The sequence below is a fragment of the Falco peregrinus genome, chromosome 1 (assembly GCF_023634155.1).
Source record: "Falco peregrinus isolate bFalPer1 chromosome 1, bFalPer1.pri, whole genome shotgun sequence".
NCBI classification, from domain to species: domain Eukaryota; kingdom Metazoa; phylum Chordata; class Aves; order Falconiformes; family Falconidae; genus Falco; species Falco peregrinus.
Window position 1 is genome coordinate 43,409,317 of NC_073721.1, and position 22,166 is coordinate 43,431,482.

General features: G+C 51.5%; 1 protein-coding gene across 1 annotated transcript in view; it reads left to right on the forward strand.

Annotated features, from left to right (window-relative positions):
* ASTN2 (astrotactin 2) overlaps nucleotides 1-22,166 on the forward strand; it is a 354,170-nt gene that overhangs the window by 151,089 nt on the left and 180,915 nt on the right. The window contains exons 8-10 of the mRNA XM_055802618.1: nucleotides 4,901-4,985; nucleotides 5,156-5,230; nucleotides 5,679-5,816. Coding sequence (XP_055658593.1) covers nucleotides 4,901-4,985; nucleotides 5,156-5,230; nucleotides 5,679-5,816 — 298 coding nt within the window. The remainder of the gene's footprint in view (nucleotides 1-4,900; nucleotides 4,986-5,155; nucleotides 5,231-5,678; nucleotides 5,817-22,166) is intronic.

Sequence of the window (22,166 nt, forward strand, 5' to 3'; positions counted from 1 at the left end):
GCAGAGCCAAGGGCGGCTGGGCAAGTGGTGCTGCAGCTTCCTGGCTTGCTGGCATCTGAGGGTGCTTTGCTGCGGTTGTAGGAGGGGACCCAAAAAGCTGAGACCAGGCTGTGCATCACTTCAGGTGGGAGAGGCAGCCCCGAAGCGGCTGGCCGTGTGTACATGCAGTGTTCACAGAGGTTGAAAGGCACATGCTTATAGCCCTGCAGCCTCTGGGAACAGGCTGCCACCTCAACTGGGGTCTGGACTTGTCCCCACAGTGGTGTCTTTGCAGCTGGGGCATAGCCCTGGCACAGCAGGGCATCCCTCAGGGACAAGGGCGAACACCAGGGATAGAAGTGCTGCTGTGGAGAGGGAATCACACACACTGGCAGTGCCAGGAGAAGGCTGACAAGCCACAGGCTTGCTCCATGAGTGCCAAAGCCCTCCCGACTCCTTAAATAAAAATGTCAATAAGAGCAGCAGCTTCCCTGGGAGCATAGGGACTCCGGAAGCCTCCACGTCATGCTGTGCACTGGGTGGGTGGATTAGGGGGATCTTGTGGCATTATCGACGTGGATCACCTCTCGCCCTAATGAGGCTAACAGGATTACCCTGGCACGCTGGCAGTTCATCCCACAGCTCTGCTCTGCTGCTCCCCGGGCAGAGTGGGGAGGGCCAGGGAGGGTACGGGTGCAGCACGAGACCCTGTTCCCCTTTCAGAAGAAGCAGCAGTGCAGTGTGGTGGATGAAATGGAAGAATAGTTCTTCAACTTTCAGCTTAGATAGAAAAAAAAAGAGAGCTAAAGCCTCTAGCTGTGCTGGTCAAGCTGCGGCAGGAGCTGGAGGGCTCTTTTCCTCCACATAGTTGGCTCTGCACCATGCCTGTGCCACTGGAAGCAATGAGCTCTGATGTGGCTCCTGTTAGATTCGTTTCCTTCAGGCACCAGCGAGCTTCAGCATGGGCCCACCCCAAGCCAGAAGCCGTGGATGCTAACAGTGGTAACGATGGCTGCGGACTGCTCCAGCCCTGCCCTTCTGCAGCTCCAGCACTAAAGCTGCCGTGAAGCACGGACAATGTGAGATGCTCTTTGCTCGGACACAGACAGAGGAAGCTCATATCTGCATGTGGAAACTAGGTCGATGTGTCCTTAGTTTGCCCCGTTCCTCCAGGTGAGGCTCCAGATCCCTCTCACCTGCCCAGCTGAGGGCAAGAGCAATGCCTGCAGTATCATGGGGACAAAGAGGGCTGGAGTTGCGTGGCTGTGTCTCCAGTTGCTGCGGGCTGGAGTCCCCGCTTCTGGCAGCACAGCAGCCCGTTGCCTTGCTGTGTATGGCTCTGCATGGCACGTCGGGCTGAGCTGCCAGGGGTCTCTTCCACCAGCCTCCGTGGGGATGAAGGCACAGCAGGAGGGAGGCTGCAGGTGAGACATGCCTGTTTTGTTTGGGGATATGTCCTGCTGCTACAGACAAGGGTTTGCTCTCCCCAAAGAGAAACTGCCACGGAGACTATGTCACCTGTCATTAGTCATGGCAGCACAGTCTGTGATGAGGTTTTGTGTAAGTGGGGAGAGGGGAGCAAGGGAGGATGGAGAGCAGTGCTGTGGGTGCTGCTGCATTCCCACAGCCTCAGCTCTCCCCTTGTCCTTCCATGTAGCTGCATGTATCACATGAATAATATATTTTCTGAGCTTATTGCTAGAGCTACAGCATTGCATTTGCTGGTTTATGCATCTTCTCTCTGTGTTGGCAGAGGTGTTTCCTCCCCTCCCAGTATTTTGTTTAATAACACACTGTAAGTATAACATGGGACCTCCAGAGCTGAGCACCAGGACCTGCTCTCGTTGAAACTGAGCGAGCAGCAATCCTTCCTTTTGCTGTAGCAGCTCAAAATTTGCCATGGATTATCCGACCCAGTTTGTGGGTTATATATGAATCCAAAGGAAGAGGAAGGACCACACATGCCTGTGTTTTTACCATGGGCAGGCAGAGTGCGGGTTGGTGGCTGTGGAAATAGGATGCTTGTCACAGCAGTTTGTAGATCCTGATTCATTTGTCCTCCAGCAGCAGCCGAATGCTGTGCGGAGGCATGTGCAGGACTTAGGGAACTGCATCCAGCTTCAGGCGTGGTTATTTGTCAAACCTGGTTATTTTGGTTGACTCTGGCTTTAAGCTCAGGTTGAATCCTAACTTAGCCCAAGCAGTGCTGGGCAGGTAACTGTGCCTGTCTCAGAAATAGATGGGATTTAGTAGCTCTGAACAAAGGCACTGTTGTTTTGGCTTTTGGCGGTTTGGTTTATTTTAGTAACCTGTTGAAATCTGCTTTTTAGAAAAGGCACTTACCCTAAAGAGGAGTTAGGGGTACGGGAGCTGCTGGTCCTGCCACTCCGGGGTCTTTATCGGGTGTTTCTCAGTCTGTGGGGATTAGCCTGGCTTGCTCAGCAGCATCCCTTGGCTCAGCATCACACCCAGGGAGGATGGGAACAGACAAAATATCCGAGTAGCTCAGAGGGCCAAAGAAGGAGGGTGGATGCTGATGAAGAGGGAGCAAAAGCGGGTTCTGCTGAGGCTTTTTGGAAACCCCACTAATTGCCTGTTTGTGGTTCTAGATACAGAAATAGATCCTAAAGCATCTGTCCCAGAAAGATGCAGGCTGCAACACTCAGCTGATCCCATGCTGGGAACCTTCCTATCCGATTGCTAAAACTCTGCCAAAAGGCTGCAGACCTCCCTGGAAAATCTGTGGAAAGCCGGTCCTGAGTGCTCCTGGTGAGGGGCAGGTACCCATGGTCTCTGTGCCCTGAGTGGCTTTATGCAGTGTCCCACCTCTCTGCCACCCTGGATCTCCTCCGCAGCTAGTGCCACCGTTTGCCCTCTCGCTTACTGAAATAAACCTCCCAATAAACCTCCCAATAAAGCCTCGAGCACCGGCTGTAGCTGTTGAAACTCCAGGACTGGAGTCGATAAAATCAATATTTCTGCAGGTTGATAGAGTTTCTCCTTCCGACGCCAAACTAAGGCAGCAGTAAACAAACTGGCGGACAAAATAAAATCTCCTGCGCTGTGGGAAAAGGGCTCGCTGCCTCGGCACCTCCAGCCGCTGATAAGGAGGGAGGTGTTTGGGCCGTTTGATGCCAACCTCTGTAGGTGGCTTTTCCCTACTTGCTGTAATTTCTGTGGCAGGAGCTGAGCAGGAGCAGGTTCCTCAAGACTTCCAGCTCTGCTTTGCAAGCACTTTGAGATGTCTCTCATTTGCAGAGCATATATTTGTTATGTAATAAGTGCCAGGAATTAATGATCTGCGGCATGTCTGGGGAAACTTGCGTGCTAAGCACCCAAGGAAAAAATAACTTTTCTTTTTTTAAAATCACTGATGGAGCCATTAGGACCCACGTTTTCTTGAGAGGAGACTGCCCCAGCCTGCAGGCACGGCTGAGCCGGAGCAGGGGCTAGCACTGCCATCTCTGTCCCAACTCTTTCCCGTTGGAGAAGCAATGTTCCTGCCGCTCCCGTTATGAATCATGAGGTTAGCAGCTTTTGACAGATCATAAATCAGTGCTTCGAAGTCGCTAGGACAAATCCCAGGACATTTAATCTTTAATATTAGACGTGTTTAAGGCAGTGAATATTTCATGAAGGTGCTGTTGCATTTTAGCACATCATTAGCTGTCTCTTTTCTCCCCTTCTTTTCTTTTTTTGCTGCCTCCCCCTTTCCAGGCAGCTCTTCCTCAAAAATCTCAGCAGCTGAACCCTTGTCTCGCTCCCTCCTGACAATAAAGCTCTTTACTGTAATCCCTGCGAGGCATTTTAAGAACTTGCTTAGGATCCCAATGAGCACGCAGGTACCTGCCAGTCTGCATTACTGCCGTGCTGGGGGTCCCTCCCCCCCAGGCACCCTCCCCCCCAGGCACCCTCCCCAGGTCCCCACCTCTGCTGGTGTTTAGAGCTCAGCCTGCTGCACCGGCAGGCATGGTGGGGGGAGGAGGGGGAAAACCACTGGCAGCAGCTTGTAACGCCACGTGCAAATCCAATTAATCTTTTGATTTTGCCGTTTCTTGCTCTGGGTTATGTATTTCTACCAAACATGGAATCAATTTGGGCCAAGCACGGTTGGGTTTCTGGTGCAGGAAATATTTTCTCCTGCTGTCAAAGAGTTGTAACAGGGTGAACCAGCACCTGGGGAGCAGGGAGGGGAGCAGGGCTCGGAGTCCCTGTGCTGCGGGACAGGGACACGACAGGGGTGCTGCCTGTGGAGCGTGGAGAGAGGGGGTTTCTGCATCCTCCTGTGGGAGTCTGGGCTGCAGGAGGCTCTGCTATCCCATCCCCATGCAAGGTGGCAGGAGCACAGGTGGGAAGGGGATGTGGCCAAGGTGGGTTTGGGGTGTCCCCCCACTCAGGAAGTGCATGGGAGTAGATGCTGCTCTTCTCAAGTGAGGTCATGGTCCCTGCTGAGGGAACCACTGGCCCCAGAGCAGCCCCTCTGCCAGGGGTGTAGGCAGGACTCAGCAGGACCAGGGCAGGGGTTGGATCCATGTGGGCAGTCTCTTTGGGGAATGTGAGGCATTCTTGGAGGCCATTGAGTAGAGGTTTGCTGAGCCTGGAGAGCTGCAGGGCTGCACAGGAACACAGGTTAAGGACAGACCTTTTGCAGCATGAAATTCCATCCCTGGCTACTGTGGGTGCTATGTCATGTAACCCCCTCCAGAAGACTTGCAGGTTTCTTGCAGCTTTCCACATCATCTCATCTCTTCCTCCACATCTCCTGGAGGTTTCAGAAGAGTCCAAAGTGCTCCAGGTCCTTGGCAGGGACCAGGAATGGCTGTGAGCAAGCAGAGATGGGCAGCAGGGGAGGAGGGTGATGCCACAGGTGCTGACATGCCTCTGGGGCAGAGAGGTCTCATCTTCCCCTCTTCTCTTTCAGGAGAGTGCAGCTGCCATGAAGGCTATGCCCCGGACCCCGTCCATCGCCACCTGTGTGTGCGCAGCGACTGGGGACACAGCGAAGGGTGAGTGGTGATACAATGATATGTTTGATCTGTCCTGGCTCCCACGCTGGTGAGGAGCCCAGCTCTCTCCTCCCCACTGGTCATCATGGCACCAAAGACCCAGGACCGGGCTGTGCCGCTTTCCCTGCCGAGCGATGTGCCACAGCTGCTCTTTCCCTCTCTGCCTCCAGGCCGTGGCCATACACAACGCTTGAGCGGGGATATGACTTGGTCACAGGAGAGCAGGCACCGGAGAAGATACTCAGGTGAGCCAAAGGAGTCTTCAACTTGGACATTCGGGAGGGAAGAGCCGGTGAGGACATCCCAGCAGATGCTACCTCTTGGTCAGTCCTGGCTCTGTCTTGTTGTGCTGGCTGGGGGACACGACTGTCGTTTGCCTTTGACAGACGTGAAAGATTTGTCCATATTCTGCAGACAGGGAGGGGTTTCCCTTTTGTCCCCTTGGCTGGACACAGCTCAGCAAAATGAGGACAGTGTGCACAGAAAATTCCCGTGGACTAAAAAGAAGAGCTTGACCATCCCCATGTTCTCCCTGTCACACCTCTACTTACTCCTCTCTCATCTGGTTTTCAGCACGACTAAACAGCTAACTTATCCACTGCTGCTCTGACTTCCAAGTGGTCTGGTGAAACAGAGGACCACCATTCACTGTGGATACTCTGTTCCTATATGATATATTTGTCCTTGTTCCAGATCAACCTATAGTTTGGGTCAAGGCTTGTGGCTGCCTGTCAGTAAGAGCTTCGTGGTGCCCCCCGTGGAGCTTTCCATCAATCCTCTCGCCAGCTGCAAGACAGATGTTCTGGTGACGGAAGATCCAGCAGATGTCAGGTAGGAAGCAGGTTTCTCGTTTTCCTCATGCTTGAGTGACTACACTGCTTTTAAATTGTTATTGAGAATGCAGTAATTTCTATGATGATGTTTGGTTAATTTTCTTCCAATAAGAAATCTGACGTGATAGCTTTCCACGCTTTTTTGATCCTGATCGGTCTAGGCCAGGCCTGTGTATATAGCTCTGAAGTCTGCCAATCCAGTCAGGTAAATTGGTCTGAGCCTGTGGAAAAGCAATTTTAAAGTGGCTTAAACCTAACGTTAGACTGCATGGCTTAGATTGATGCATTTACCAGTACAGAGGTGCTGTCATTATTCAGAAACTCCTACGTGTATCACATCTGTCCAGCCCTTGATACTTGGCTCTGGTGCTCATGAAGGGCCAAACTCAGAGCCTGGTGAAAGACCACATTGCTTGTCCAATTATTATACAATTTGAGGTTCTTTTTTCGCTTCCTCAAGTTCAGTAAATGTCCAGATATTTCTCTGGCTCCCCTGTTTTGGCTAGCTTGCCTTTTAACTGCATGTCGTTGGACTTGTGCTATTCTAGTTCAGAAGTGGGACCTAAGAAGGCATTGCAGGAGAGTTGTCCTGGTGGAAGGAGAGGCTGTTCTCTGGGAGACTGGGCTGAGGGTAGGCAAAGGGGGATCCTTTGGAAAAGAAGCCAGGCAAAACGGTCACCTTCTGTGCCCCAGCTGGAAAGGGAGCAGCAGCCTCTGCCTTGGAGGCAGGTGGTGGTGGTGATTGTCCTCTGTCTGATTTACAAGGGCTTGGCTGTAAACTACAAGGATTTAATTCCTAAAGGTATCTATTGTGTATTCCTCTCTCCCCCATTAAATTAAGATTAAGCATGTGACTGCTGGGTGCCAGGGAGACTCTGTGATCCCTCCCTCCCTCCCTTCCATCTCACTGCCTTCTGCTGTTGACTCAAGACATAATTTCCTGACCTGCAAATTGTTGTCTGTGTTGTGGCTCACCTTCCTAGGCACTAGCAGCATCCTCATGTCCCACAGCCCCTCCATCTTTTCTTTTCCCAGAGCAATAAGGTGGTGGATTTCCATTCTTCTGTCCCATCACCTTGGCAGGGCTATGGTTGGAGCAAGTGCGTACAAAACCTATGGCAAAGCCAGGACTGGCGTCCAAGAGGTCCTCACTTCCAAGTGTGTTTTTGTTGCTAATTAGTGTTTGTTCCCTTTCCTGCAAAGAGACTGATGGTACATATCTATCACAATTTGGCTCTCTTAGGAACGTTGTTTTTCTTGTCTGCAGAAGACTACTGCTTTTTGTTTGAGAAGGTGAAGGGTCGTCTGCTTTTATGTTAACATTTTCCAAGCCAAAATGCCGGGAGAACATTTTTTATTTCTTACCTTCTCACATCTTTGTTAAAAGTACCTTAGTGAAAGCAGAGCCTAGGAAGCTCGCTTTCTGCTCCAGTGCAGTAATTGTCTCTGGGTACTGATCCTTGTGGAAGAGTCTCGGTCGGGGTGGATGAATGCCAGGCAGGAGGAGGGGATTTTCTGGCACGGGGGCTGTTGCCCGTTTCCCTCGTAATTGGATCCCAAACTGAGAATTCCAGGTATAAATATTGGAGTGACCCAGGTAGAATAAGGGAGGCGAGTTCATGGTGCTTGTATCTTACGTACAGGAGACGCTAAATTATTAAAACTTCAATAAACGTAATAATAAATATTTGATGTTGAATTATGGAAGGTTTCACAGATACAGTGAAAACCGAAAAGCGATCTATTATTTCTGCATTAGAACTTAAACACTTCTCAAACAGGGATCAGGCTGCAAGCTCAGAGTCCCAAGCACCCTGGGGTGGGTGGAATCCAAGGTAATACTGCCCAAACGGAGCATGATGGTGCGGAGGGGCTGAGCTGGGGCTGTTCAGGTCCACTGCAGTTGGTGAGCAGGGACATTGCTGTGTTTGGTGCTCACGGGCATTGCGTTGCCTTGTCTTCAAGAACCTCCTCTGAGATTCTTGAGTGCTTTCACATGAGAAAAGTACTTTTAGAACTGTTTATCTTGCAATGTCTTGTCTCAGTCCAGAAGGACAAAGCAAAGTGTTAGTAGCTTCTCAAAGGAGCAGTAATGCAGCAGTTTTGATGGTTCAGATGTCCAGATGATGACCCGTAACGTTAGACCTACCATCAGAGGTGAACACGTGTTGGGCTGTCCATTGTGTAGATGTTCAAACGCAGCCATCCCTCTGCACTGGGGGACCTGCCCCCTGGGCTGTGGGACCGCAGGAGCACTGCTGTTCCTCCGTGCTGGCAGCCTCTGCAACGGGTCCTGCAGCACCTGAGCTCGAAGCCAGCCACGTCCTGTGCCAGGGGGCAGATCCTGGGCTGTATTACATCAGCTGCAACACAGCCACATCTCAGCACCTGGAGTGCCCTGTTTGCTGTCCTGGAACGCTGTGGTGGTAGCTCAGTCCTGTATTTCTTCTGTGTCTTTAATAATGAGTGTGCTGCATTCCTCCAGACCTTTCATTAGTCTGGCACCTTTTGGCTCCGGGGTCGCTTGTCTTGAAGAGTTTAATGGAGGGAAATTGCAGAAAGCCTGGTTTGGAGAAAACAAGTGATGAAGTCTTTACAACTCAGAGGGTTAAAGGTTCAAACATGGCCTTGCGTTTTTAAGCAGATGCTTGAGCCTGCGGAGCGGGGAGGTGGGGCTCTGCCTTTCAGCAGCTGTCTGGAGAAATGCTGACCCCCTGCGCTGCTGCTCCAGAGGGATGCCGTTCTCTGTGTGCTTCACCACTGAGCAGTGCAACAAGCTGTACGTGGTGCTTTTGGTGGGTGGGAACAAAGGGCACAAGCCTTCTCCAGCTGCTGCAGGCAAGTCATCACAGAATCTTCCTACAGACAGAAGCCAAAGGTCTGCATACAAATGTCCCGCTGGGGATGCTCCCATGTGTGCTAGGGCTTGAGTGGGGACAGGACTTTGCGTGCAGAACTTGGTGGTGGAGGTTTTAGGACTGTGCATCATAAATTAACCACGAGGGTGCTTAGACTTAATGAAACTTATATGTATAATTTATCAGTAACCATATTGAGCATCCCTTCCTCAACCCCAGCATCTCATCATCCACACGATGATCACATCGGTCACATGTCTGGGATTGTGGTAGCCACGCTAACAGTGATGTCTTTGTTCATATGAGGTTGACCAGCAGTGCTGTGGGGCTCTCCCCATGTTGGGGAGCCTCTGGCTTTGGCTGGAGGCCAGGTGGCAGGCTGGGCGGACTGCCCCAGCTGTGCTTCCCCTGCCAGGACAAGAAATACCTCCTGGTCCCACCTTGCCTCACCTGGTTTCAAGAGCCATCTTTGTTTCTCTCTCCCCATTGCCCCCATCCTTCCCTCTTACCTGTACTTCTCCCATAACCTGGTGGTAAACACACTAGTCCATATTTTTTTAAACAAATTACTATTAGGTGTTTAATCCTTCTACTAGCCTTCCCTGGACACCTTGCTGTCTCTGGCCCTTCAGGAGGTACTGCTTGTCCCATGGGACCGGGAATCGCTATAATTGTTTCAGCGTACACTGCTCTGCCCCACTGGCAGCTCATGGGGAGGACCCGCACCTGCAGTCCCTGGGTCCCACCACCATTGGCACCGAGCATCCCTGTGGGGGATAATAAAAGCATCCCTCGAGGCACAGCTGGCTGTGGGAGACTAAAGGAGAGACAACCTGGGGGGCAGAGCATGGCACTGGCAAATGCCTGGTGGTCCTGGTTCACCGTTCCACCCACTCTGCAGAGAAGTTGATAATTTCTGGTGAGCGGCTATAAATCAGAGGTGCAAGCCTCAGCTGTGCCTGACATGACATATAGCTCTATCGTTATGGCAACCATAGAAACAAATAAAAGCCTTGCCTTTGCTTGACAAGCCTTTGAGATGTCCTGATGGAGAGACAAGTGTTCAGCAGCAAAATGAATTCTCTTGAACTTGCTGTCGATTCATCTTCGTTTTGCTCCCAAGTGAGCCTTTGCTCTCTGCATTCTTCACCAAAGTACAATCAACTGGATTTTTATTTTTTTTTAATTTTTATTTGTTTGTTATTTTATTTTCAGTTCTCTTGGTGACAGAGCAGTGCTCCCCAGCTCTGCACCTGCGTGCATCCTGTCTTGTGTTGAGGATGGGAGCTGGGCTTTTGCTCCCTGCCTGTGGCTTTCCCTGGCTCAGCCCTGCCATGTTCTTGCAACACCACTGCTACCCCAGTCTTACAAAAGTCAAAACTCTTGTAACAGTGGTGTTTTGCAGGGGGTTTGCAGTGATGATTTGTGGGGGTTTTGCCATGATTTGGGCAATTGTGATTTTGCAAGACAGTGCTGAGCCCTGCGGTGTGAGGCTCCCTAGGAGCGGAGGATGAAAAGTGAAGTGGATGAGAAAAGCGAAGGGAATCTGGGCCAGGAGATGGGGAAACAGCTTTGCCATGGCCATGCTGTTGCAGCAGCAGCAAGAGCTCATCTGCCCTGTGCCTCAGCCTTGTGCCTTATCTGCAGGAGTACAGGAAAATGGGTGCTGCTGCAGGTGAGCATCACTGAGGCTCAGGAGGTGGGTTAGGCCAGTCCCCGTGTGCAGCATGCCATTGGGGTATGAGCAGAAGCAGGCAGAAGGCAACTTGCCAGCTCTTCTTGCTGTTTGGTGCAGGAGATGCCATAGGAACTTGGTCTTTTTCCCCCCTTTTCTTTCTCCTGCCCTCCTGGAGCAGTGTGGGCTGTGATTTCTGGATGCTTGGTGCTGGAGGGACCCTCAACCAGGAGGTCGGGGGAGAGGGGAGACCCCTGTTTCAGGCTGTTCCTCAGCGGGGACCCAAGGAGCTGCCTACAGAGCTCCACTGGTGCCAATAAAGTGGCCGCGAGCAGCTGGTAGTCGGTGCCTGTGATGAATAGACGGCTTCACATGATGGAGCAAATTGATCATTGCATCACCAGGTACAACTTACTCATTTCTGCAGAGAGGGTAATTCATTACTGTGCACATCACAGAGACACCGTCATCCCCACCGATAACGTCCCTGCCACTCTGGCCTGGGCTTGTCACCCCAACACGCTGTCATCTCGCATAAAGTGGTGGAGAAGCAGCTTGCAGAGCTTAACGCCAGGATAAAGGCAGCCTTTGGCCTCTTCCTCTGGAAAGAAAGGACAGATGCTTTACAGAGAGGCAGCCACCAGCCCTTGCCCTGCATCTGTCAACTTAGCATCGTCCTGGCTGCTTACTGGGATTTTTCCTGTTCCCTGCCTCCTACTTTTGATTTATGAGAGCATGTTATATGAGCCAGGTATGTCTCACTTGGCTACGGGGTGACTAAATGGAGACGTAACCTTGCAGCAGCCACTGAAGGGTGTGAGCAGCAAAATGAGAGAGGAATTACGGGAGTGGTGTGATGGGGAAATAGGGGCAGGGAGGAAAAAACCCTGGAAACCTGATCTGAAATTGCCCAGGGAGTATCTAGGGTAGGTCACAACTGAAAGGCAGGTCACCCAGCACCTGTGAGAGGGTACAGGGACCCCACTGCCCTCAGCCTGTCTCTTCCTGGTCCTTTACCAGCCATAGGTGATCTTTCATGCCCAGAATCCAAGGGACATTTCAGCCCTCCCTCCTCAGGGGCTTTTAACGGTTCCTGCTACAGTAATGCTGAGTTTCACTCTTTCTGTGCTTCAGTCCTTTGTGCAAACCCACTGCATTTTTGAGACCGTGGTGCTGGGCTGTAAAACTTCACAGAGAATGATTGAACCCCTTAGGGATATTGGATGTAAATTTGGACCTGGCTTGTAGGCAAATCCATCACAGGGAGCACCAGCAACAGCTACAAGTTTGGCAGCTGAGCAATTGTTGTTCCTCTCGTCCATGGTGCCGCAGAGCCCAGGAGGGAAAAACAACCCAACAAGCAAACAGATCTTGTTTATATGTTTATTGAGACAATTAAAAAAAACCCCAACAACCGCCAAATACGCAAATGCTGTCTCAACACCCTGAATGATTGCCTTTAATGTACCTGGGATCTCCCATCACAGAGTAGGGTTTGGCATCCATTTCTGTAGCTGCCCTTTACGCCAGATGTGCTGCTGTGGCTGTGTGTCCGTCCATCCAAGCGCCTGGAGCAGCATCTGTCTGTGATGGAGCAGGATCCTGCCAGCGCTGAGACAAGCAGTGAGTGCAGAGGGTTTGGAGAGGGAGGCAGGGGCTCTAAAACACTGTGCTGACGTGCGTGCTTAGCAGAAAGGGTGATGCAGAGCAGCAAAATCAGACCTTGGGTTTCTTCAGTGAAAGGAGTTCTGCTGTCCCTGTTTGATGGTGGTATTTGGTTTTATGTCCCTGCCTTTGCTTTCTGTTGAACAACACCCAGAGCATGCTTTGTAGCTGCCTGTTCAAAGTGCAGCCCTGTGGCCTCTCTGTACAGCCTGTCTGTACTGTTTTTCCTGAATAACATTTCCGCTTCATCCACCCTCCCCCAACCCCCCCATACCCCCCCGCACCGTTTGAGTTTTATTCCCTTTGCCTTTGTGTGTATCTCCTGTCTGTGAAGGGGACTAGAAGGTCTGCAGGTGGGAGAGGGACCAGGCAGTTCATCCCCTGGCCCATGTAGGGGTGGCTGTGTGACAGCATGATGCTGGGTCAGTGGGGACCTGTGCCAGGCTTGGAACAGGGAACCTCTGCTCTCCTCCTCCTCTTCCTCCTCCTGTGCCGGGGAGGGAGCTGCAGGCTTTTGGGAAGGGTCGGGTCGCTGGGGATGGGCACAGCGGTGCCAGGCTGGTGCTGTGGGGCTGGGTTGTAGTGCGGGTCCTTGAGCCCCAGCAAGGGCAGAGTATCTGGGGGCAGCTCTGCTCTCTCCCATTTCAGAGCAAGCTGACCCACATCACCTTCACCCAGTGCTAGCTGAGAATGTGTGGCCGCCTGCCTGGTGGGCTGGGGCTGGGAATGGCACTCGTGGGTCACCAGAGACAGGAGAGGGACAGCAAGGAATGAGAACAGTGACAGTGGCAGGGGGGGACAGGATTTCCTGGGTGCCTGGGGAAGGATGCTCTGAGTGCCTGCCCTCTCTCCCAGGGCTGCCATCAACAACTTTGTCCTTAAGGTCCTGAGATGCTTCAGGGCAGGGTAGGACAATGGCCCCAGTCCCATCTGGATGTACAGCTGCCCTTCAGCCCAGCTATGCAACTGGGGGCTTCTGGTCCTGGCTGGGCCAGTGACGTTGGGAACAGGTTAATGCTTAGTGGGAAGAGCTGGCAGCACCTGCCAAGCAGTTCTGATGGGCCTTCAGTTCCCCAAAACTTACCCGATATGAGCCAGGCCTGACCCTCCTTTCTCGTTCCTGTAACTACCGTTGGATCAGCTTCATCCAGAGGGCAAAACTAACAAAATCCAGCTGAGGCAAAACTTCCCGGGGAGTGCGCCAGGGCCTGAGACAGGCTCTGCAGCCTGCGTGTGAGGAGAAACCATCCTGGTGGGGGTGACAAGCGCAGAGGTGGACACCGACAGGGGAGCTTTGCCCTTCTGCTTTAAAGGCACCACGAGAAGACATTGTCCCTTGCAGGCTTGGAAAGGACTCCTGGAGAAGATGGAGCCCTAGGTTTAATTTTATGGGTGTTTTTTAATTACTGAAGGGAAGGTGGGGGATGCATGCGTTGCTGCAGAGGAAGACTGTTCTCGCCGTAGAGGGGAGAGGGATGGCAGCTCTGTGCAAAGCAGACAAACCCAGGGGAAAAGCTCCCGTTCAGCTTTCACCCCAGGGCAGGCAGCGACCAGCGGGCACCGTGGCTGCTGCACCCGGCAGTGCGGGCAGCCAGGGCCGGGCAGGGGGCAGCTGCAGTCATGGCCACTGAACCGGCCGCGCTCTCCGAAGACAAATGAAGTTAATTAGTTTCAGCTCCTGCTCCTGAGCAGCGAGGCCAGGGTGATGTTTCCATCAGCTCTAGTGGACTCGGTACAGTGCCCCACCGCCGTGACTGCAGCCCCCAAGTGATTTGCTCCGCTCTGGGATGTCATACGTGTTCTTGGGGTGATTTATTAGGACAAAATGCCCTCTGTTCCTCCAGCTTGCCTTGGGGCAGCCAAGGGAGCTGTTGGTGCAGCACTTCCCAGGCAGCTCAGAGTAACTTTGCTTGTGGCACGCTGGTCCTTCTCATTCCATGGATGGATGCTCTGCAGGTTCCCCCTGGCCCCCTGACCTGCAGGAAAGGAACATAAGCAGCTCAAAATGAGGTCAGAAGTACCAAAAAGCTCAGCATGTGGTTTAAAGACAGCGACAACATTGCACAGAGCAGAGAACGATGTGCCCTGTCTGGCATTGCCCATTGCCTTAGAAAACTTCTCCATCCATGCTTTGCTGCTGCCAGCCGGCGTGACTGCCGCTGGACCGCACCGTGCATCAGCTGCGAATTGTCTGCCCTTTGTCTCTGCTCTGCCCAGGTTTTGTATCATTGCCCATCTTCATCAGTTCATTAGCTGCTTACTTAGTTTCTCCTTTTCTGATTTTACATGTTTGTAAGTACCTGCCAGCTCTTTTTCTGGTCTCCCCAAATCGGGCTGCTGGCTACAGAGTGAAAAGCAAAAGCTTTCTCTACTTTTTCCTGCTGCTATGTGTTTAAAGCCTGGAGGTCTGGTGGGTGGTGATGCTTTCCTGGGCAATACACTGGAGTGTGTTAAGCAGAATGTTGTTTTGAGGGACTAAATCAAAAAGCAGTTGTAAAGCTGGAGATGTTTGGAAGAAGGGCTGGTGAGCAAGCAGAGGGGAAAAAAAAATATCAAGAAAATTAGGTGAAGCCTTGCAAAAAAATAATCCCACCTTGGGAATTGCCCCGCTTTCACTGCCTGAAGAATTACTGTGCCATAATCAATTCAGCTCTAGACATTTCCTGCGGTGTTTTTGATATAATGAGGTGCTATTGGCTGCAACCAAGTGCCTTTTATCATAACGCAGATGGGTGCAGTTAGGGACCCGCTGCCGCGCCGTGCTGCAGGCTGCGTTGCGCTCGGGGCCAGGCTCCAGCAGGGCTGAGCAATGCTGGTGGTGGCTGGGGTGGAGGCAGGGAAGGCAGTGCTGGGAAGGAGGGATGAGGGTGAGGACCATGTATAATTCACCTAGCACGTTTCACCTCCACTGGAGGAAACAAAAGTGGCTGGTATTGAGCAGGCTTTGGAGGGGAGCCATGAGGGGGGCGTGAAGAGCCCCCAGCTGCACTAGGGCATGTTGAAGTCTGCTGTCCCTGCCACTGGATGGGTTTTGGGGGAGAACGTATCCATGTCCTCTGCAAATTGGAGGTCTGGGCATTGCATGCCAGAGTTTGCCCCAGGTCAGGTCTGTAGCAAGGTTGCTCCCTGCGGACCGATGTTGCTTTGCCTTATATGTAAGGTAACTGGCTCAGGCTGGGGTAGCATCCCCTGGTGCTGCTCACCCTCCTGGCTGGCTGGTGGCTCTACCGTTGGTTGTCTCCCTGTCACTGCCTGACCATGTCCATCCCTGCCCTGCAGCGGGGCTCTCTCCCAGCAGCAGCTCATTGGGAGCTGCACTGAACCCAGCAACACACAATTAAACACCAGCTAATACTTCCCTGCTACTGTGGAGGGCTTAAAATGACATAAATGAAGAAGCTGAGAATTAAGGCAAGATACTGTGTAAATATGCACTGAGCTTTTGCAGTAAGAAGTCTCTTTATTCAGTTCAGTCCACATTTCCTGTTGGTTTGTGGTTTTTTTTTCTTTTTTTTTCTTTTTTCTTTTCTTTAATCGGTATGCATCAAACACAGATGGGCTGGAGCTGGAGATGTTGGCTCGGAAATGTGGGTCCCCTCTGGATTTGGACCCATGTTGGGGCCATAACTGAACAGTTTATAAAGCATTAATGATAAAGTTGTGGGTGGTTTAATAAAGGGCTTCTCAACTGATAGAGTCCAAGGGGTGAATACGTTGCTTATAACCAGACATGATCGATATGTGTAACAGGTCCCTGATGTGCATTAGGGCTCCGCTACCTGAGTAAATGCTGTGGAGCAACTATTCTGCACTATCTCCTTAGGGGCATGCCTTGAAAATCCTGTGGGAATGGAGGGAGTTAACCCACCATGAGGCTCTTGACCTCAGCCCCCCTTTTATTTCATATGTGCCCATGCTGTCAGCCCATAATCTGCCATTAACCCTTTATTAACACAAAGCCTGCCCTTATTTGGAAGCATGACCTTTAAGCTCGATAGCACCAAGGCTGCTTTCCCAGGCCAGTGCCTGCAGTGGCCACGTGCTGGCTGGGCAGGCAGGCTGGGCAGCACGGCCTCTTGACTGCAAGCATCAGTAGCAGCTGCCAGCCCAGTTCACAGCCCAGTCGTGCCTGAGGTCACTGTGTAGAGGTTTGGCAGCTATTGAGTGGTGGTACCTGGTTTCCTCCCCTTGCTCCATAGTGATGACTTCCTTCAGGGAAGCTGTGAGTTCCTTCTCTCCTCTGGCCCACAGCCAGTCTTCATGGTGGCATTTTAGTTATGAGTTGGTAATTGGCTTCTGTTTGGGTCCAAAGAACATTAACTGTTGTTTTACTGACAGCTAAAATGAGCCCTCTTAGACCTGCTCCAAGTAGTTGGGACGGGCACCACTGCAAGCCAAGACTATTTATTATGGATGGACTGTTCCAGGCTATCCATCTCCTTAGTTCTTCCTTGCCCTTTCTGAATAAGTGGCTTGTTCCGTATTCCTGCAGGGAGCTGTGGGAGAGGGGAGCAGGGGAAGGCAGGGTGTGGATGGAAGTCTGCTTATTTGAGCCAAGAAGCCAGCACTAGGTGTGTTACAAGACCTGGCGGCTTCTCTTCCTTACGGGAGCTTCTTGAGGACTGAAGGCAGGAGCAGATCATCCCTACCTGATCTGACTATAGGCAAACCCAAGCCCACCATCCTGCCTGGGTGGTGGGAGCTGGGTCCAGGTGAAGGAACCCTCCTGGGTTTGTGTTAGTTTGACTTGGGGCATTGGGATAACATATTTTTGATGGGGGTAAAAGCCATAATTTGTGCCCAGACATAGCTGATCCATGATACTGATAGAGGGGAAGGAGAGGCAAGAATGGCGGCCACTGACCTGTAGGGCTTTTCGTGGCATCTCACTTGGAGCCTGGGGAGAGCTGCATACTCCCCCTTTCCTAGTAAAACTGGGATATGCTGCATCACAGGCAATTAATTATGAACAGAAACCTCCTCTTTTGTTGAAGTCTGCTTTAAAAAAATAATAATATATGAAAGAGCTTTTAGTATGAAAAACTTCATTGCAGTAAAAATAGCACCTGGCTTGCCTATCGAGCACAAGTGAGCAGCAGATGGAGCAGCAGGGGTGGCTGGGTGGGGGGACACTGCCTGTGCTTGGGGAGCAGCCATGCACGTTCACTGCCCAGCTCCAGGGTGGAAAAGAAGCCGCAGAAGTTCCTGCCGTCCCCTTGCCCGGCCTTGAAAGGGGGCAAGAAATGGGTGGGATTGAATGGAAATCTGATGAGTGGTGCCAGGAGAAGCCCCAGCTGTTGTGCGCCTTTTTGATTCATCAGCTGAGGCTTTGCAGGGATTTAAGGGAGCATGAAAAGATTTCCTGCTAAACATCTGGCTCCCCAGTATTTTGGCAGCCTGCTCGGAGAATGCTGTGTGTGCTCAGGTTGCAGGCAGAGGTGGGGAGGCAGCAGTGGCTTTGCCACCCCTTTGCTGCGGGGACAGTGGTCCCCACCCCACCACCGCTTCTAGTGCAGGTGGGCAGCTGTTCCTGCGGAGGCTGTTGTCCTCCGTCTGTCCCTGTCTGTTGGTGACCTTTCAGCTGTGTATCTGTGGGTGACAGGGCATGCAGAGAGTTAGGAGCAACCTCACAGATTTTCCAACCCCCCTCTCCCTGTGGTACCTGGTCAGGCTGATGGAGGGTGTTCCCAGAATAGCCAAAAGCTCATTTTTGGGGAGCCTGTGGGTTTGGCTGTGCAGAACTCCCCCGGAGTAGCTGCAGCAGGTACCTGAAGTCCCAAAGCTCTGGCCCCTCCATGGCATCTCTGACAGTCTGACCTGTGTTGGCACATTGCCTGCTATAATGGGCTTTTTTGAACTTTGCCAGGTTCATCTTGGTCTCTCCTTGATTTCCCGGTGGGAGCGGGGCTGGGGGAGGTTTGGGCTGGGAATGCTCGAGCAGTTTACTGGGGGCTGAGCTGGTATGCAGGGCCAGCACGGAGTCTGTGTGCAGCATTGATCCTGCTGCTCCCTGGGTCAGGCGCCCACGCAGGCATTTCCTCCAAGCAAACCTGCAGAAATAAAACCCAGAGCCAAGTGCTGGGTGAGCTATTTAGGAAATCCTTGTAGCCACTTTGACTTGGTTCCGCAGAGTCCCAGCAAAGTCAGTCCCACATCCTCTGCCACAGCTCTGATGCTGCCAGGAGCTGCTGCGGTCCCTCCTGCTGCCACCTGCCAGCTCTACACAGCGTGGCATTGCCTGCCCCACGTGTCTCGCAGCGAGGGGGTTTCACCTGCGGTGCTGCTCTGGGAAGAGCTGCTTTTTCTTGCAGGAGATGTGGCCGCAGAAGGCAGAGGAGGACATGCTCGTGTAGGGGGCTCTGCCACCTGAACAGCTTCCATGGCTGAAGTGGCGTGTGTGCTCATCCTTGCTTTTGGGGGCTGAAGCAGGGATATGTGGGGCATCTTTTAATTGCGTGTATGTACATGCAACCTCTCACTCGGCAAAGTGTGGCTCCCTGCCTGCGCAGGGGAGGTGGCATTAGTGGGACAGCTGGGACATCAGTCATAGACCCATATACCTCCTGGGTGGCTGCTGCCTCCCCTGTCTCAGTTCCCCTGTTACAACATCATGACTTTTTTTAGTAGGGTTACCTCTGGCTTGGCCAAGACACTCTTTGCAAGGACATGGCTTTGGCACTGGGGGTTGCACTGAGCATGGCCCCACAGGACTTGTTCTTGCTCTCTGAGCTGGGCTGTGGGAGCCTGGGTGGGAAAAGTATTCAAGTCCTGTGACTTTGACACTGGCAGACATGGCTGTCAGACTCCTCTGGTGAGAGCACTAGTACAAATATCACATAGGATCAGCCCCCAGAGGGCTTGAGAAATGGCACTGAAAGCTCCCTGTCACATATTCCAGCACAGCTCAAAGGCTGCTTTTGTACCATCTCTAAGCCATCTTGCAGTTTCATGTCAATCCTTATCCATGGTCGCTTTGCTAATAATTTCCGTGCATCACTCTATCAAGTTATCTGTTGAAGTTCAGACAGATCAGGTATTTCCCTTTCCTTAACAGAAGTAATACAAATTCTCTTATCACAGAAAGATAAGGGGTGAATCTGATATGCTTCAGAGTCAACAGGTAGACACAGAGAGAGGGGACAGGGACCAGCGTGTCTGGCAGGATCTGACACACCCCCGCTGCCTGTCCTGCTGGGATGCAGCTGCTGTGCGTCACCACCTGTTGATGGGCATCCCCGTGGGGATGTGCCAGCTTCCCCAGTGGGTCCATGAGCTGTGCAAGCTGCTGTTGGCACACCCAAGAGCTTCCCGAGCTTCAAGCCCTCCTTGGCTCAGCCCATCCCAAAGGTCTCTGGTCCCCTCCGTGTCCCCTCCCATTGCAGAGCCCCCCTGCTCCCTGGGGCTACCCAGGAAGGAAGGGTTCCTGCCTTCTCCTGGTGACAAAATCAATACCAACGGCCTCCATTAATATTCTAGGAATGGCAGGGAAGATTGACTGCCTCATTAGCAGGCATCGTGTGAAACTCTGACAATAATTAACAACTCAACGGTCTTATTTGCTGGCCTATCACAGAAGTATTCAATCAAAAATGTAATTTGCTCAACGCTCCCATTTACCATAAAGAGAATATTCCTTCAAAGTTTTAAATAGACTAATTAAGAGGGAAGAAATACAGGGAAAAAAATTATTAACAGTATAGTTTTAATGGGAAATTACTGGAGCGTATTAATAATGCAATAACCATTTTTAACAGCTGTCTGTCAGTTTGTGGGCCGGGGTAATTAAATTAGTCACTAAAGGGTTAGTCAAATTAGGCGTCGGAAAGCAACACTGGGGCTAACGAAGGCACTTCAGGCTTAATGCTCTGGCACACGAAGGAGGATGAGATGCTGATGTTCAGGGCAGAATCCCTCTGAGGTCCCTAGGGACCATGTGGAGTGGGGAACCCCTAGTCAAGCCAGGCACTGGCATCTCGCATCTCCTCTCCTAGGTGTAGATGAACCCGTTGTGCCGGGTGATGCAAGGCACGGGGCAGAGCTATGTGTTGGCAAAGGCTGGGTTGTCTCTGGGAAAATAATAATAAGAAGAAAGAGTCTTATCTGAGTATGAGCATGGCCCAGGGTGGCCTCTGTGACGTCTGCTTCAGCCTGAAGCTGCTCAGGTTTTTAATCTCTTTCTGAGAGCCAGAAGGCAGCTATGCAGGGGCTTTTTGGCAGTTTCTTTCAAGGCTTTTATATTCTGCAGGTTTCAGGCTTGTATTCCCCCTTCCTCCACCCCTTCTTCCCTTTTGAAATGAATCGCAGTTAATTTTGGATGTTGTCGAGCCTGAAAACACATCTTTCTTGCCGCCAGCCTATTAAAAAATATATTTACAGCTCCATAAAGCAAAGCCAGCTGTCAAGGTAACGTCCTGCTGGGTCCCATGTGTTCAGGGTGGAGAGTAAGGATTTGGAGAGGTACTTGCTTGCGTGATCACAGTGAAGATTTTAAGCCCAACAGAGAGGTTTCTGTCTGAGAAAATCATTGTGTCCAGCCCAGGGAGGTGTTCGTGGGAAGCGCTGTGCCTGAGGGACCTGGGGTGCCTGTGCTTCTGGCCAGGGGATGCTGCTGCAATTCCCTTTCCCTCTCGCCTCTGTAAATCAGGATGAGGAGGCTGCCCTCTGGGTCTGAGTGGGAAAGGATTACTCCTTACAATGTGGGTTTTTTTGAGATTTCACATGTTTTCTCCATTTTGTATTGAAGTAGGACCTTTTCTGTCATATGTCTGTGTGGAAAAACAAACTGACACAAAGCAGTAACCAAATCCCAGAGGAAAACCCTCACCCATCAAGAGGTACCGAACAATGTGGTGGTTGGGGTGTTTGCACAGTGTAGAGGTCGGTGAAACCATGGCCTAAATCATGCAGAGCAAGGACATCAGTTTCCATATATTGTCTAAAGGTCTGGGCTTTTCTGGGGAATTTTCTTACTCAGATTTTACATTTTCTTGCTCTTGAAATTTGTAATTGATAGAGGTGATGGCAAAGCCTGTGCATCCTCCTGAGAAGTTTCAGTGTTCATGAATCAGTGGGAGGGTTTTTGCATAATTCTTTCTCCCAACACCCCATTTGAAATTTAATTTAGTTATAGAGATACCCCTACCTGACTCAAGTATTTGGGACGTGCTCTTTTTATATTATTAAGATAGACATAAAGCTAGCAGTTGCTTTAACTTGGTGATGGGGGGTGGGGGGGGTGGGGGGAAACGTTTCCTGCACAACATGCAGTAGTCAAATAAATACCCAGTGGAAGCAGCTCTGGTTCAGCTGTTAGCACCTCAGATTGCTTCAAGAGGAGAATCCTGGGAGAAGGGAAATAGTAAAACCCATCAAACCCACCACAGCACTCCAATATCCCAACAACTGCAAAAAAAATGTTGCCACCCATATTACAGCCCGGGTGGGCACTCGGGTGAAGGCAGGCCCTCCTCTTTCTCACATGTTGGAGAATTACAAGCCATATAGATTATTTTAATGGCCGTATTACTTCCAACTGTGCCTCCACCATCTGTTCTTCCCCAATTACGGATGCAAAACCCCAGCATGTTTCTCCATTCCGGCAGTAGAGAATGAAATATAAGCGTTGTAAAAGGGTGTATGTTCGTTCAACAATGTAGTTGGCACCTGCGATAATTTGCTCATGCTTCTGACCCATGTTGGTCAGGATGCTCCACCTGGTCCCTCTGCACCACTGCCGGCCGATGCCGGTATGCGCAGTGACAGAGGATAAGAGGAAGAGGCTGGTGTGCAACATGATTTATCTAAGCTGTGTGGTACAGCTGAATTATTAATGCTGACCAAGCGTCTAAGTGCTACATAGAAATAATGAAATGGTGTGTGTTGGAAGGGACCTTAAAGATCATCGAGCTCCAGCCCCTCTGCCATGGGCAGGGACACCTTCCACCAGCCCAGGTTGCTCCAAGCCCCGTCCAGCCTGGCCTTGAACACTGCCAGGGATGGGGCATCCACAGCTTCTCCAGGCAGCCTGTCCCAGTGGCCCAGCACCCCCAAAGTGAAGAATTTCTTCCTTATATCTAATCTAAATCCACCCTCTGACAATTTAAAGTTCCCCCTTGTCCAGTCACTACAGGCCCTTGTAAAAAGCCCCTCT